A 15,163-nucleotide genomic window follows, 5' to 3' on the forward strand; every position below is an offset into this window, starting at 1 on the left:
TCAACCACAGATGCCATATCTGGCCTCCCCGGCTTTCACCCATTTGCTGTCTCCAGCTTTCCTGCCGCCTTCCTGCAGAGGCTGGACAGTGGCTCATCAGCCAGCACCCTGGACTCCTCGCCTCCATAACCCCATGGCATTGGCCCCAAGACAGTGGCTTCTAGAACCACCAGCCCCTTCCTCTTCTAGCCCTTACTGTGGAGTTTGCAGCTGACTCTGATTCTCAGTATTCTCTCTGGCGATGTACCAAGGCTCCTCTTCCCTGGGAGCCAGCTCCATCACTTGATTTTCCCCAAACGTGTCACAGTCCCCACTGACCCCCCTTGCTAGCCGCACAGGTCACCCAGGGTCTAGTTTGGGCATGAGTGTAGAGGACGGGGGTGTGCCAGGCCTGGGCCATCCCAGGCAGGCCCGCTGGACCCTGATGCTACTCGTGTCCACTGCCATGTACGGTGCCCATGCCCCATTGCTGGCACTGTGCCACGTGGATGGCCGTGTGCCCTTCCGACCCTCTTCGGCTGTATTGCTGACTGAACTGACCAAGCTGCTGCTGTGCGCCTTCTCCCTCCTGGTGGGCTGGCAAGCATGGCCCCAGGGGACCCCACCCTGGCGCCAGGCCGCCCCATTCGCACTATCAGCCCTGCTCTACGGCGCCAGCAACAACCTGGTGATCTACCTTCAACGTTACATGGACCCCAGCACCTACCAGGTGCTGAGCAATCTCAAGATTGGAAGCACAGCCCTGTTCTACTGCCTCTGCCTCCGACACCGCCTCTCTGCACGCCAGGGCTTAGCACTGCTGCTGCTCATGGCAGCAGGAGCCTGCTATGCAGCTGGTGGCCTCCAGGACCCTGGGAACACCCTTCCTGGGCCCCCTTCAGCAGCTGCTGTAGGCCCCATGCCCCTGCATATCAGCCCACTGGGACTGCTGCTTCTCATCCTGTACTGCCTCATCTCAGGCTTGTCTTCCGTGTACACAGAGCTGCTCATGAAGCGACAGCGGCTGCCCCTGGCACTTCAGAACCTCTTCCTCTACACTTTTGGTGTGCTCCTGAACCTAGGTCTGCATGCAGGTGGCGGCCCCGGCCCAGGGCTCCTGGAGGGTTTCTCAGGATGGGCAGCACTCGTAGTGCTGAGCCAGGCGCTAAATGGGCTGCTCATGTCAGCTGTCATGAAGCATGGCAGCAGCATCACACGCCTCTTCGTTGTGTCCTGCTCGCTAGTGGTCAATGCCGTGCTCTCAGCAGCCCTGCTGCAGCTTCAGCTCACGGCTGCCTTCTTCCTGGCCACGCTGCTCATTGGCCTGGCTGTGCGCCTGTACTATGGCAGTCGCTAGCCCCTCACCACCTCCACCCTGATTCCTGACCTGTAGATTGGGCGCCACCATCGGAGCCACCTCCCAGTGCTGACCCCTCCCCTCAGCAGCCCTGTAACAAGTGCCTTGCGAGAAAAGCTGGGGAAGTGCGAGCAGCCATGTCAGTCTCTGGAGGTAGGTGCATGGAGGGTTGAGCCTGGGAGACTTGAAGCCTGGGTTTGATTAAGGAAACTCTTACACCCCCAGAAGTTCTTCCTGACTAAGGAATTAGGGGAGCATCAGCTCATGGGCCTGAGAAATGATACTGTGCCTGATGGGAGGAGGTGCCCTGCCTCAACCTGCATGAATGCAGTTTCTTAAAGTGGGGTGTGGGCAGCAGTTGGCTTTCCTTGCCTGCTCTGATCACCCCAGCAGACCCACGGCCCCCAGGCCTGGTGGTGGCTGCTCCAGCCCAGCCATGGTGCGTGACTCCCCCGTAACTTACTCACCCCCCACTGTCATGTAGGAAAGCCCAGTTGCTGCACGTTATACGCCCATAACCCAGGCCTCTGCCATGCTCCCCTAGCGGCAGCAGCACCTGGAAATAATGCCCCCGCTCTCTGCACATCCAGCCTTTGTTCTGGAAACCTCAGAGAGGACTGGGGCTTGACACATCTCAGGGAATGTTGCCCCTGGGCCCTGGCTTAAGCTACGCTCCTGACCTCTCTGCTCACCCTAAGGACTCTCTCAAAGCCCGCTGCCCCCTCTATAGCTCCTAGGAGGTACCATCCTTCCCACTCTGGGTCTTGCCCTTTCCTAGCAGTGTCCCAGCTCCCAACAGCCTAGGGAAACTCTACACAGAGTGACCTGGGACCAGGCACAGGGAAACTTGTACAGCTCAGTCAGTGTCTGTATAAGCAATAAGGTCTTAATAAAGTGCTCTGGGGTGTAGGTGGTTCCTACAATTGGCCATAATTGTCCTGTGTCTTCTGTGTTGCATAGCTCCTCTCAAACATAATTTCATTCCTCTGGTGCCCTGAGTATCTTAATCCTGGAGTGACTTATGGACTAAGAGAAGAGGCTGTTTTCTCCCAGCTGTTGCCAACAGCATTGTTTCCTTTGCGAATTCCATGGAGCCGAGACTATTTTCTGTCACGGAGCTTTGGAAGTTTCTCTGAAGCATAAAACTTGGGCCCTGGAGAATTTGGAAGGAGTCTTGGGAATAGAAAGTGCTGGGCCCAGCAAGGCAAACTGTAGACTGTAGGCTAGAGAACTCTTAGGACTCAAGGTGGTTTTGTTTCTCATCTCCTCTGGATCCCTCACTGATATTCCTGCCTGTCGTCTCTTCTCATGACCAGAGGAATGTCAGGCCCTGCTCCCGTGGTAGAATACCTGGTAAGCTTGTGGGGAAAAAAAAAAGAGAAATCCCAGTCCTGCTGAAGCAGAATCTTAGGGAGTGAGGTTTGGGAATCTTTTTTTTCTTTATTCCTTTTTTTTCTCTTTTCAGTAAGCTTCCTAGGTGATTCTGATGCACACTGCAACTTGTGAACTACTATTGCTGGCAGTGTAGAACTATAGCCAACCAGGCTTGAGTTTTAATTCTGGCTCTGTCACCTATTGGCTGACTGTCCTTGAACAGTTACTTAACCTCTCTTAGCTTTAGTTGGCTTATCTCTGAAATGGGGGCATCAAATGATACCTACTACTATAAAGGGGACTGGAAATGGCTAAATCAAATAAGGGATATTAGTGTGCTCAGCAGGGACTGGCACAATGAGACCTAGTTAGTGGTGTTATTAATTATCCATAATGAAGGTTAGCTTGGCTGTTGTGTCCCAGCTCCTCTCCCTTCTAGGACCTTTACGAATGAGGAGAGAGGAAACTGCCCCTGAAGGATTTCTGATCCCCACATTTCTCCTCAGGGCCGGGATCCAGCATGCCTGCGCCCAGCCTAGTCTGCTGAAGTCGCTGGCTCTGGGCTTGTAGCTCCTGGTTCTGCGTGGCCAGGTTGATGGTGTCTTGCAGGATGCCAGCCAGCAGGCTGCGATAGCGATGCTCTGCAGCCGTGGCCTGTTCCTCCCACAGCCCCCGCCAGGCTCGGAATACCTGTGCGCAGATTCAGAGATCCCCATCAGTCAGCCAGCCTTGGAACCAATTCAAGGCCTGCCCTCTGTCCCCACTGACCTGCAGCGTGTGGCATGTCCAAGCCCGGGCAGCCTGCACGTGCAGGTCATAGAGGGCTGTCAGGTCCTGCTCCGCCGTGTCCCGTTCTACCTGAAGGGCCTCCAGCTGGAGTCTCAGCCCTGTCCACTCCCGGTGCCATCTCTGCCTCTCCTCGGAAACCTTCAGTGATAATACATACCCTTTGTTGAGTGCAACCTGTGTGCCAGGCTCTGTTCTACTTACTTTATATTGTTATTTCGCTTTATCTAATGATAACCTTTGAGGTAATTGCCGTTTTACAGATTTGGAAACAGTGGATCAGAGAAGTGACCTAACCTGACCAAATTCACATGGCTAGTGAGGGACAGAACTGACACATGCATTTCAATAGTTCACCGTCATCCTTGGGGTAAAGTCCAAATCCAGAGGCGTGGCACACGCTGGTCTCTTTAGCCTTGCCTCTGACCATGCACCGGCCAGGCTCCAGCCAGATGGACAGTTCGCAACACCCAGAACCTACTTTGCCATTGCTTCCCTTTGGACTTTTGCTCATACAGGATTCTCTCCTAAGAGCATGTCTCCCACCTTCCCCTGATCCGACCTCTGTGCACACAAGTTTTGTTTCTTGTTTAAACAAGCTGTGTTTACTTAGTGCCTCCATGTGATGAGCACAAACTGCCCTGTGGATCTGAGTCTAGTGAATTTCTCTGGCTAATTTGTTTGTCCTTTAAGTCTCAGCTTAGATGCCATCTTCTCTGCTCCACTCCAGCCTGGGCCAGGTACACCTGTTTGTTCCCACGAGTCGCTAGCTCCCTCATTTACAGCACTTAGCACTGAGAATTGCATCATCTATCCCCCACAAAGCTGTGAGGGCCATGAGAGAGGCTGTGGTCCAGTCTGCTGTGATTGACGCTAGATCCCAGCACAGTGCCTGGCCAGGTTAGAAGGAGCCTCAAGGGACTTCCCTGGTGGTCCAGCGGTAAAGAATCCGCCTTGCAATGCAGGGGACACAGGTTTGATCCCTGATCAGGGAACTAAGATCCCACATGCTGCGGCACAATTAAGCCCACGTGCCGCAACTACTGAGCTCGTGCACCTCAACTAGAGAGCCTGCGTGCCGCAAACTACAGAGCCCATGCTCCCTGGAGCCCACACGCCACAAATAGAGAAGAGAAAAACTCGCACGCCACAACTAGAGAGAAGCCCAAGTGCCACAACGAAAGATCCCACATGCCTCAACAAAGATCCCACATGCCTCAACAAAGATCCCCCGTGCTGCATCTAAGACCTACTTGACCTTCCTCACCTCTTCAGCCACCAGGCCTTTGACCTGGTCCCCTGCCACCACCTCTTCCTCTTGTTCCAAATGCTTCAGTTCCTCTTGGATCCAAATTTGGTGCTGTTCTCGCAGTCTCTGCCTCTGGGCCTGAGCCAGGAAGAACTGCAGGGCCACATCCGGGGCCTGCTGGGCCTAGGTGGCATCATTCTAGGCTCAGCCAGAAGCCCATGTGTGTACACAGCCTTGGGACACAGGGCCCAACTTTTCCAACAGACCCCCATTACCAGGGCAGCTCCTAGAATTACATCCAGGAGACTAGCTGGCCTGAAGGAGCCTGTGGCCTGGACAGAGACTCAGAGGCCGTGAGGGAAGAGGAGAGGTATTGATTCTGCCAGTAGGTGCCATGGAGGCCCTAGGGACCCCATGCCCCTAAACCAACCCAGTAGGAAAACAGCCCCTTCCCATGCCCCTCCCTGAGGGATCCAGTAACCCTTCAGGCCCTTTATTTGCCAGAAGCTCCATATTTCTCCCTGATGTTAGGGCAAGGTAAGCAGGACACACATTATCAGGACTCTGCGACTCTACTCCCCAACAGCTTCCAGTTGTTCTGGGGTACATGAGGTGTTACCTGTTCCTCAGGCTCCCTGAGAGGGTGCATTTGGTGGAGATCAGGTCCTATAGATGCTGTTCTTCCTGCCACTGGAGGAAAATGCAGTTAAGCACACCAAAGGTGGAGAAGACCTCCAGCTCCACCCCAAGCACCAGCCTTACCTTGAGGCTCTTCCTGGAGGCCTGGGCTGGGGCTTGCTGTTGAATCTGTCACCTGCTGAGAATACATTACGAGTGAGAATTCTGTTACCTTTCCTCCCAGGACAGTGTTGGTTTTGAAATCAGATCAGGGTCCCAGCCCTTCCTTTTCTTAGCTGTATGACCTCAGGCAGGTGGCTAGTCTTCTGAGTCTCCATTTTCTCATCCATAAAATGGAGCTGATAAAAGTTGTAGAGAGCATGAAATGAGATAAGGCACCCAAAGCACTAAGCAGTGGCCAGCTCTGTTCAATAACTTGGAGTTTACAGGCCTAATTCCCAAGGCCCAGGGCTGTAAAAACAAGTTATAAGTAATTAAGAAAATGAAAGCACCAGGAGAAGCTGGACAGGGGCCACCTTCCAGCCACTCTGTGACAAATGATGGAAGACAGCGCCCCCTTCTGCATAAGGGAGGACATGCATCCTAAGGGGATGAAAGAGTGCCATACTGAGTCTAAGGACTTGGATGTCTTTGCACCTCTGCTGCCTTTGATTATCCTAGTGACCCTGGTATACTCACATCACTTCTCAGAGCTTCAGTTTGCTGAAGCAATGCTGGGAGCAATGTTGTCTTCCCTGTTTAAAATAAATTGAGGGTTCCCCTTGACCTTCCATACAAACTCCAAACATCTCAATAGATTTACAAAGACCTGCATGACCAGGCCCCTACTTCACTCTCCAATCCTTCTCTCTGGACTTTCTTCCTCAAACTCTATCCTCCAGAAAACTGAGCTGCTTGCAGTCCCCCAAAGAGATCAAGGCCTCGCTTACCTCTGACACTTCTCCTGTTACATTCTGCCTGGAATGTTCTTCATTCATCTTTGCTAGCCACCTCCTTCAGGTTTCAACTTCCTCCATGAAGTCTTCCTTCCCTCTCTTGCCAAGACTAACTTAGATGCCCACATAGAGCCCTTTGGATAAGCTCTTCAGAGCACTGATCATGGTGTTAATTGTTTCTTTCCAGAGGATTATAAAAAGGCACATAGTGGTCAATAAATGTTTGGGAATCAATACATTAATGAATGAAGGAAGGGCCCCCTCGGGCCCCCTCACAGTGCTCTATAAACAGAGAAAAAGGAGGCAGACATCAATAGGCCTCCCAAGAGTTTGGATGGGAAGACGTACCTGTGGTTCTGGGAGCCCCGTAGCCTCAGTTTTGACTGCTTTGAGCATCCAGCTTCCTGAGCGCTGGCTCCAGGCTTTTACCACCTATGGAGAGGGGATTCTGAGTGGGCTCTGGCCATTGCTGGCCCAGGCACCCCCAGGCCTCACCTTGCTCACCTGCAACTCCCGCAGTGCCCTGCCTAGCTGGCTGAGCCCACTATCTGTCAGGGCGTCCCCAAGGTGGCCTGAACGCAGGCTCTTCAGTCCAGCCCGCCGGGCCCGGGCCTCTTCTACTGCATCCCAGAGGGTGGGCCTCACCTGTCTCACCTTCATCCTCCTTCCTGCGGCCCCCAACAGAGCAGCCTGGAGCAAGCTCAGGGAGCTGCCTAGTAAGGGGAGACACAGAGTGAATCCCTCCTTCCTCTGAACTCCAGAGCACACTGCCTGTAAAACTTTTAACTTCTATTAACAGTACTATTCATAAAAATAGCTAACACCTGGGCTTCCCTGGTGGCACAGTGGTTGGGAATCCGCCTGCCAATGCAAGGGACCCGGGTTCAAGCCCTGGTCTGGGAAGATCCCACATGCCGCGGAGCAAGTAAGCCCGTGCGCCACAACTACTGAGCCTGCGCTCTAGAGCCCGTGAGCCACAACTACTGAAGCCCGCACGCCTAGAGCCCGTGCTTCGCAACAAGAGAAGCCACTGCAGTGAGAAGCCTGTGCACCGCAACGAAGAGTAGCCCCTACTCGCTGCAACTAGAGAAAGCCCACGCGCAGCAACAAAGACCCAACTCAACCAAAAATTAATTAATTAAAAAAAAAATAGCTAACACCTATCTGGCATTTTCCATGTGTTCGACGGTACTGTGCTAAGGCTTCTCATGGATTGTCTCTTTAGCTACACAATACTCCAGTGAGGCAGCAACCCTAATTTACCCTGTCTCCCTCCACATTTTCCAGATGAGGCAACTGAACCTCAGAGAGGTCAAGCAACTTCCTGGTGAGTGGCAGAGCTGAAACTCAAGCCCAGTTCTGTCTGACACTAAAGCCTGTGCCCTTAATCATGATCCCAAACTGGCCTATACATAAACACACTTCCTTCCCTTTCTGCTTTGTCCTTGAGAGTGTGAACTGCCCCAACTTATCTTCCTCATTCCACAGAGCCTGACGTAGGGTGTGGTCTGGGAATATGTTGGCCAAATGAATGTGTGTTTGTTGATTTTGAAGACAGAGGGCCAGACTTTTTCTTTTCTTTTCTTTTTTTTTTTTTTTGTGGCTACGTTTGGTCTTCGTTGCTGCGCGTGGTCTTTCTCTAGTTGGGGGAGCCAGGGCTACTCTTCGTTGTGGTGCGCGGGCTTCTCATTGCGGTGGCTTCTCTTGTTGCAGAGCACAGGCTCTAGGCACATGGGCTTCAGTAGTTGTGGCTCACGGGCTCTAGAGCGCAGGCTCAGTAGTTGTGGCTCACGGGCTTACTTGCTCCGCGGCATGTGGGATCTTCCCAGACCAGGGCTTGAACCCGTGTCTCCTGCATTGGCAGGCGGATTCTTAACCACTGCGCCACCAGGGAAGGCCCACAGACTTTTTTTTTTACTCTTTTATTAGTGGAAAACTTCAAACATATACAAAGTCTAGGAAATTCATCTACTTATCACCTTATCAGCTTCAACAAATAGCAACTCATGGTCATTCTTTTTTTTTTTTTTTTTTTTAATTATTTATTTATTTATTTATTTATTTATTTATTTATGACTGTGTTGGGTCTTCGTTTTTGTGCGAGGGCTTTCTCTAGTTGCGGCAAACGGGGGCCACTCTTCATCGCGGTGCGCGGGCCTCTCATTATCGCGGCCTCTCTTGTTGCAGAGCACAGGCTCCAGCCTCGCAGGCTCAGTAGTTGTGGCTCACGGGCCCAGTTGCTCCGCGGCATGTGGGATCTTCCCAGACCAGGGCTCGAACCCGTGTCCCCTGCATCAGCAGGCAGATTCTCAACCACTGCGCCACCAGGGAAGCCCTCATGGTCATTCTTGTTTGATCTATACCCTCCCCTTGACCTCCCCCAAATCTCTGACATCATATCATTTCACAGAGGCCTGATCTTTAATGAGTGTGTGAAAATAAGAAAGTACCTTCCCTTCTCTGATCCTCCCTTTCCTTGTCTATAAATTAAACCTGCCTCTCTTCCCTCGCCCGTAGACTGGATCTGCCTCATGGCATTGTGGTAAGAATCAAAGGTTTTAGTCAGTGTAAAAATGTTTGGTAAACTGTTGAAGGCCTCTGAAAGGGTGAGGGGTTGCTTTTACTGTTGGCCTTACCTTTCCAGACGGTGGGAGCCTGGCAATTCTGGGACCTTTCTGAATCGTGGCCCTCCCAGAGGCTCAGGCTCTCTCTGAGCTCGCTAGGGTTGGGGCTGCCGCTGGTTGGGTGAAGGGGGGGCAGGCCTAAGGCCAGATCCTAGAGCTTCCCACAGAAACCCACGTCCTCCCCCAGGCCACCTTGAGGGTCCAGGCGAAGAAGAAGGCCACTGTAGTTGTTTCCTTCCAGGAGACATGAGACAATCCAGGGCAGAGAGCCCTCCACCTCCTCACCAACAACTTTACCAGCCAACACCTGCAGCAAGGGACAGTCTCTGCCAGAGGGAGGGAGGGAGGAAGAAAAGAGATGTCCACCAGTAGATGCAGAAAGAAACTTGCCCAAATCACACTCTGATGGAAAGACTGACTATTTCCAGTCACTTTTGTGTACAACCAGACAGATTTGCAACCTTGTATAGATCTTTATTTTATTTTATATTTGATTACTTTTTAAATTACACAAATAATACATTCTCATAGTAAAAACAATTTAATTGTATATCTGACAAGGGACTTGTATCCAGAATATATAAAGAGCTCCTACACCTCAATAATAAAAATACAACCCAGTTGTAAAATGGCAAAGCAAGGTGACATCAACAAAAATGGCAAAGCTAGGTGACATCAACAAAAATGGCAAAGTAGGGAACTCTGAGAGTCTGTCCCTCCCCAGAAACATCTGGCAAAAAAAATGGTCAGAATCAACCTTACTGGAACTCTGGGAGATAGTCAAAGGTTGACAGCAATCAAGTGAATGTTTAACCAGGAGGAAGGCAGCTTAAATATGGTAAGAGATCTTTGTGGTGTTTTTAACTTACCCTAGCCCCAACCTTCTCCCCAGCACAGCCCACATTTCTGGTGGGGGTACCTGGTTCTGAAAGGAGCAGAGTAAATTTTGTTCCCAGGGAACTGTGTTTGTCTGTTTTGATTGTCTGGGGTTTCCCACAAAGGACTGACAAAAGCTGCCTCCCTTTGTTTCACTTACCTTGGAATTCTCTTGGAGCAGAGGAGCTATGCCAGAGGACAGTCCCCCAAAGCATTGAGAGATGAAAGAACAAGCAAAAATAACAGTTGGGGCAAACAATAGACACATGGAAAGACTGGGAGAAAAGGTTGGGAGTGAAATTTTGGAGGAATAAGGGTTTTGAAAAGTTCCCATGTGTACTAGGGTACCTAGAAAGCCACACATATGTCCAGGGCAGTATGTGTGGTCAGAAGAGACATGAGAAGACCATAGGCTTTCACCTCTGGCTGAATTAGGGCTCAGTGAGCCAAGCATCAGGTGAGGCTGAGGCAAAGCTGTAAATGATCTTGCTAAGCATTTAAGGAGTGACCCAACACAGAGCCAGTCTGTAGAAACCTGGAGAATTTTTTTCTTCTTTTCTCCCTTTTTTCCCCTTTTCCTCCTCCTTGCCTCCTCCTTCTTCTCCTTCCTCTCTCCTCATTCCCTTTCCCCTACCTCTCCTCCTTCTCCTTTTTCTCCTTTTCCTTTCTTTTTTTTTGGGGGGGCATTCTCAGAGGTTAGGGAATTCTATGTCAGGTCATTGGCTAATCACTGAGATAATAGAATGAAGACTTCAGTGACTGCAAGGAATACAGTCTTCGCAAAAATTGTTTGGAAAAGTAAGCAATTGGATGGCTGATGCCCACAACAAGCAACAAGGCAAACCCTGGAGAGGAGGGAGAATCCAGCTTTCAGAGTTACCAGATTATCATATCCAAAATGTCAGAGCACTAAGGAAAAAGAATGGAGACTTAAGAGACCAACACAATAAAGAATATAGTCTTTACAAAAAATACTCAAATTGGCCAGTTTCCAACAAAAAATTATTAGGCATGCAAATAAGAAAGTATGGCTTAGGACTTCCCTGGTGGTCCAGTGGCTAAGACTCTGCACTTGCAATGCAGGGGGCCCGGGTTCGATCCCTGGTCAGGGAACTAGATCCCACTTAGATCTCAACTAAGACCCGGCACAGCCAAATAAATAAATTTTTTTTAATTTTAAAAAAAGAAAGTATGGCTCACTCACAGGAAAAAAGAAAAAGAAATTAATAAAAACTGTCCCTGAGGAAGCAGACACTGGATTCAGTAGACAAAGACTTTAAATCAACTGTCTTAGATATTTTCAGAAAACTAAATCAAGAATATGATGTCTCACCAAGGCTGGCTCCTCTGTCAACTCCCAGTTCCCTCTTTCCCACCCAACTTCTAGCTTCACTTCTATTTTGGGAATTTTCCTTAAAATTTTGTGGTGGGAGAAGGGGAATAAAGATAAAGAAAAAAAAAGAAAGAAAATGATGTCTCAGTGACTATCAATAGAACAATAGAAATTATAAAAAGGAACCAAGGGCTTCCCTGGTGGCACAGTGGTTAAGAATCCACCTGCCAATGCAGGGGACATGGGTTCAAGCCCTGGTCTAGGAAGATCCCACATGCCGTGGAGCAACTAAGCCCATGCGCCACAACTACTGAGCCTGCACTCTAGAGCCCACGAGCCACAACTACTGAGCCCATGTGCCACAACTACTGAAGCCCGTGTGCCTAGAGCCCATGCTCCACAACAAGAGAAGCCATTTCAATGAGAAGCCCGTGCACCACAATGAAGAGTAACCCCCACTCGCCGCAACTAGAGGAAGCCCGTGCACAGCAATGAAGACCAAAGGCAGCCAAAAATAAATAAATTAAATAAATAAATTTTTTTAAAAAAGGAACCAAGTAGAAATATGGGAGCTGAAAAGTACAATAACTGAAATTAAAAATTCCCTAGAGGGTAGATTTGAGCAGGCACAAGAATCTCAACAAACCTGAAGATAGGTCAAATAAAATTATCCAGTCTGAGGAGCAGAAAGAAAAAAGAATGAAGGAAAATGAGCCTAAGAGACCTGTGGTCTGCCATCAAGTGTACAAACATATGCATAATGGGAGTCCCAGAGGGAGAAGAGAAAGAGAAAAGGACAGAAAGAATATTTGAAGAAATAACGCTCAAAAATTCCCCCAAACTTATGAAAGACATGAATCTACACATCCAAGAAGCTCAACAAATTCCAAGGAAGGTATACTCAAAGAGATCTACACCAGGACAGATTATAATCAAACTGTCAAAATCCAAAGTCAAAGAAAGAATCTTGAAAACAAGAGAGAAGCAGCTTATTGTGCACAAGGGATCTTCAGTAAGATTAAAAACCAATTTTTCATCAGAAACTATGGAGGCCAGAAGGCAGTGAGATAACACAGTTAAAGTGTTGAAAGAAAAAAAAAAACCTGTCAACTAAGACTTCTGTATCTGGCAAGACTATCCTGCAGAAATGTAAGAGAAAGTAAGATATGCCCAGATAAACAAAAATTGAGGGAGTTCATTGCTAGTAGACCTGTCTTACAAGAAATACTAAAGGGAGCAAATCCTTCAGCATGTCAGAGATGAGGAAAGGAGGAGACTCTGATGCTGCCCTGGGCCTCTACATCCATATTTCAGCCACCTACCCAAGCCTTCCCCAAAGCTGTTAAAAGGCTCCATCAGACTTACAGGGCTCCTGGGAGCTGCAGGATCCTCAAGGCTCCTCGCCACCTGCCCTGGGTCCCAGGCCCCTCAGGAGGGTCAGGCCGTGGGCAGGACATGGTGACAGTGAGCAGAGAGCAGGCACTGTGGAGGAGATCAAAGGATCAGGCCAAGTGGCTAGGGGGTGGGGGTGGGTGAAGGTGCCCGCCTGTCCTCACCTGCCTTCACCACCTGCAGCCTGCAAGTACAGCTCTGAGGCAGCTCTTGAGTCAGACACCTCCACTTCACTGGCATTTTCTACCACCCTGGAGGAAGGGAAGGCTGATCTCAGCTCCTAAGCACAAAGGTTCTGTCCAGCCCCCCAGAATCTCTGCATGGGGAGCTCATGGAGGGCCCAAGAGCCTATAAGAATCATCCCCAAGACTCCACGCTCAGTATATCCCCTAAAAGCCTCTCATCGTCATGATCTTATTTTTTCTCCTATCATCTGCCCAGTGAGGGAAACAGGGTAGTTGGGATTGCTCCCATTTTATAGATGGAGAAACTGAAGTTCTGCTCAGTGAGATGCTCAGATCACCCGGGATGGTAATGACTGAGTTGAAGAGGTGTAAGTGGATGGGATGGTGAGAAGAGTGAGAGGTTATGGAGATATGGGATGAAGGGAAGACGGTGAGAGGGAGTCCTGGGGGCAAACCCAAAACCTGTAAGCATGACCCCAAGTTCATAACTTCCCTTCCCTGGGGTGGCAGTGGGGAGAAGCCTCCAACGGCTTGGTTTGGGGTGTCAGCCCTGCCTTAAGACAAGCACCCTCAGACCCCGTTGGGCTCTGGACACTCACAAGCCCAGAGGGGCCACATCCAGCACCGACAGGTTCTCTGTCCCTGGAGCAAGCAGGTCCTGAGTCCTCCCACTGGTGCTGAGCTGGGATCACACAAGCACAACATCTGTTACAAACCGAACCTTTCCCCAGCCTTTGGCTCATGTGGTCCTCCCGCTGGGGCCCTGTGAGCCAAGCAGGGCACCAAAATTCAGCCATCTCAGGCAGGAAAAAGGAGACCCCAGCAAGGCAAGCCGACAGTGGTGAGCAGCAGAGACCCAAACTCTTCAGGCAGCCCCTGAGCCTTGGGCTCTTTTGCAGCATCACCATGGCCTTGGCTCCCCAGGGCCTCACCTGCACCAAGCTAAGAGTACTAAGCACGGCATCAGAGCCCCTGAGGGGCAGAGCTTCTTCAAACAGCATCTGCAGCAGCTAAAGTGGAGAAGGGTGAGTGAGGATTGAGAAAGGATTAACCTGTTTTTCAACATTTCCTGAGGGCTAAGTCTATGCCTGGCCCTGTGCTAGGTGCTATGGACTTGGTGGCCAGGACAAAAATCGCCCCCGGCCTTGTGGTTCACAGCGAGCCAGACAAGTGAGCAGACATTTTCAGTGGGACCTCCTGTTTGCTAGGGTAGGGGCTCATGACAAGGTTTTGAGGCAACTATTTTAGTTTGGGGGCATTTTGATGAAGCCTAAAAACAAAATGTTTATTATCATTATTAGTATTACTAAGAACAGTGAAAAGTAGACTTCCTTGAGTATCTGACCTTTGCACACCACCCCTCCTTGACCCTCACCTCATGGACCCCAGCCTCCCACCTTCCCTGACCTCTCAATAGCTTCGTGATTGACGCTGGCAAAACATCCTGTATGGACCACAGGGTGCTATAGGAACCCCAAGGAGGGGCACCTAGTCCAGCTAGGGTGGGGAGGGGAAAGTTCTCGAAGGTCTCCTGGAGGAGCCAACACTTGAGTCTCATAACAACTATGACTGGTGCATCCTCTGGGACTCACCTGAGGCACAAGCCGGGGTGCCTCTGTTTCTCGACCCCGAAGCAGAAGGGCCACACTGTACCCTCGGCCCACCGAGCCCAGCATGCACTGGACTCTTGCTAGTAACTCCTGCTCTGCCTCCTGCAGGGAGACACAGGCACATCTCGAACTCAGGTGCCTGCCCAGCCTGCCCTGACCAGAGAGCTTGGGAAGCACTCAGCACTCCAGGAACAAGGGTCCTGAGTGCTCCGACCCTCCTCCCATCGCCCTACCAGACCCCCCTACCTGAGGAGCATCAGAACCCAGGACTCTGTCAAAGGTGATGCATTGTTCCTGTGAGCAGGACTGGAGTCAGCAGTGTCACTCCCATCCTCCCTGCACTTACCCACACCCCATCCCAGCCCATCCCATCTCTACCTGACTCTCCAGGATCCCACGCTGATACAGGCGGATGCTCTTGGGCCCCTCCAGGAGGAGCGTGGGGCAACAGGTCTCCTTGGGGCCTGAGACAGGTGGGCTTCATATCAACTCTCATGGGGGAAATTGAACTCCCAGGACTCCTGAGTCCTGCCCTCAACCTTTGCCTCAGTTTCCTAATGTGAGATGGCCTCGCCCTCCCCCTCTCCCAAGAGGCTCTCCCAGGCTGCGTTACCTCTGAGATGAATGTGTGGAGGCTTCTTACCAGATCTTCTCCTTTGCTCTACTTCCACCACCACGGTCAGCCTGGTCTGTGGGTTGTCAGTGGGGACTGAAGGGGCTGAGCTGCCCCGGCCCAAAGCAGCCCCTGTGCTCATCGCCTCTGCACACTCCATGGCTTCTGTGCCTCTCAGATTCCCCTCAATAATTCATCTCCCTGATCTGAG

General features: G+C 50.8%; 2 protein-coding genes and 1 non-coding gene across 3 annotated transcripts; 2 read left to right on the plus strand and 1 right to left on the minus strand.

The window, feature by feature from the left end:
- Positions 1–361: 361 nt before the first annotated feature.
- On the plus strand, positions 362–1,336 carry LOC103003462 (probable UDP-sugar transporter protein SLC35A4). Its single transcript, XM_007194103.2, has one exon. It carries the CDS (start codon positions 362–364, stop codon positions 1,334–1,336), a length of 975 nt encoding a protein of 324 aa, XP_007194165.1.
- A 1,690-nt stretch (positions 1,337–3,026) lies between these two features.
- LOC103011514 (uncharacterized) lies at positions 3,027–14,405 on the minus strand. Its single transcript, XM_057540397.1, has 12 exons — positions 14,322–14,405; positions 13,662–13,739; positions 13,329–13,411; positions 12,709–12,795; positions 9,136–9,269; positions 6,824–7,032; positions 6,668–6,751; positions 5,508–5,595; positions 5,365–5,435; positions 4,764–4,928; positions 3,479–3,637; positions 3,027–3,400 (listed from the first exon to the last, which is right to left on the minus strand). Exons 1-12 carry the CDS (start codon positions 14,403–14,405, stop codon positions 3,155–3,157), a joined length of 1,488 nt encoding a protein of 495 aa, XP_057396380.1. The 3' UTR covers positions 3,027–3,154.
- On the plus strand, positions 10,860–10,932 carry TRNAA-UGC (transfer RNA alanine (anticodon UGC)). Its single transcript has one exon. It is a non-coding gene; the product is annotated as a tRNA-Ala (tRNA).
- Positions 14,406–15,163: the final 758 nt, after the last annotated feature.

The sequence above is a fragment of the Balaenoptera acutorostrata genome, chromosome 2 (genome assembly GCF_949987535.1).
Source record: "Balaenoptera acutorostrata chromosome 2, mBalAcu1.1, whole genome shotgun sequence".
In the NCBI taxonomy this organism is placed as follows: domain Eukaryota; kingdom Metazoa; phylum Chordata; class Mammalia; order Artiodactyla; family Balaenopteridae; genus Balaenoptera; species Balaenoptera acutorostrata.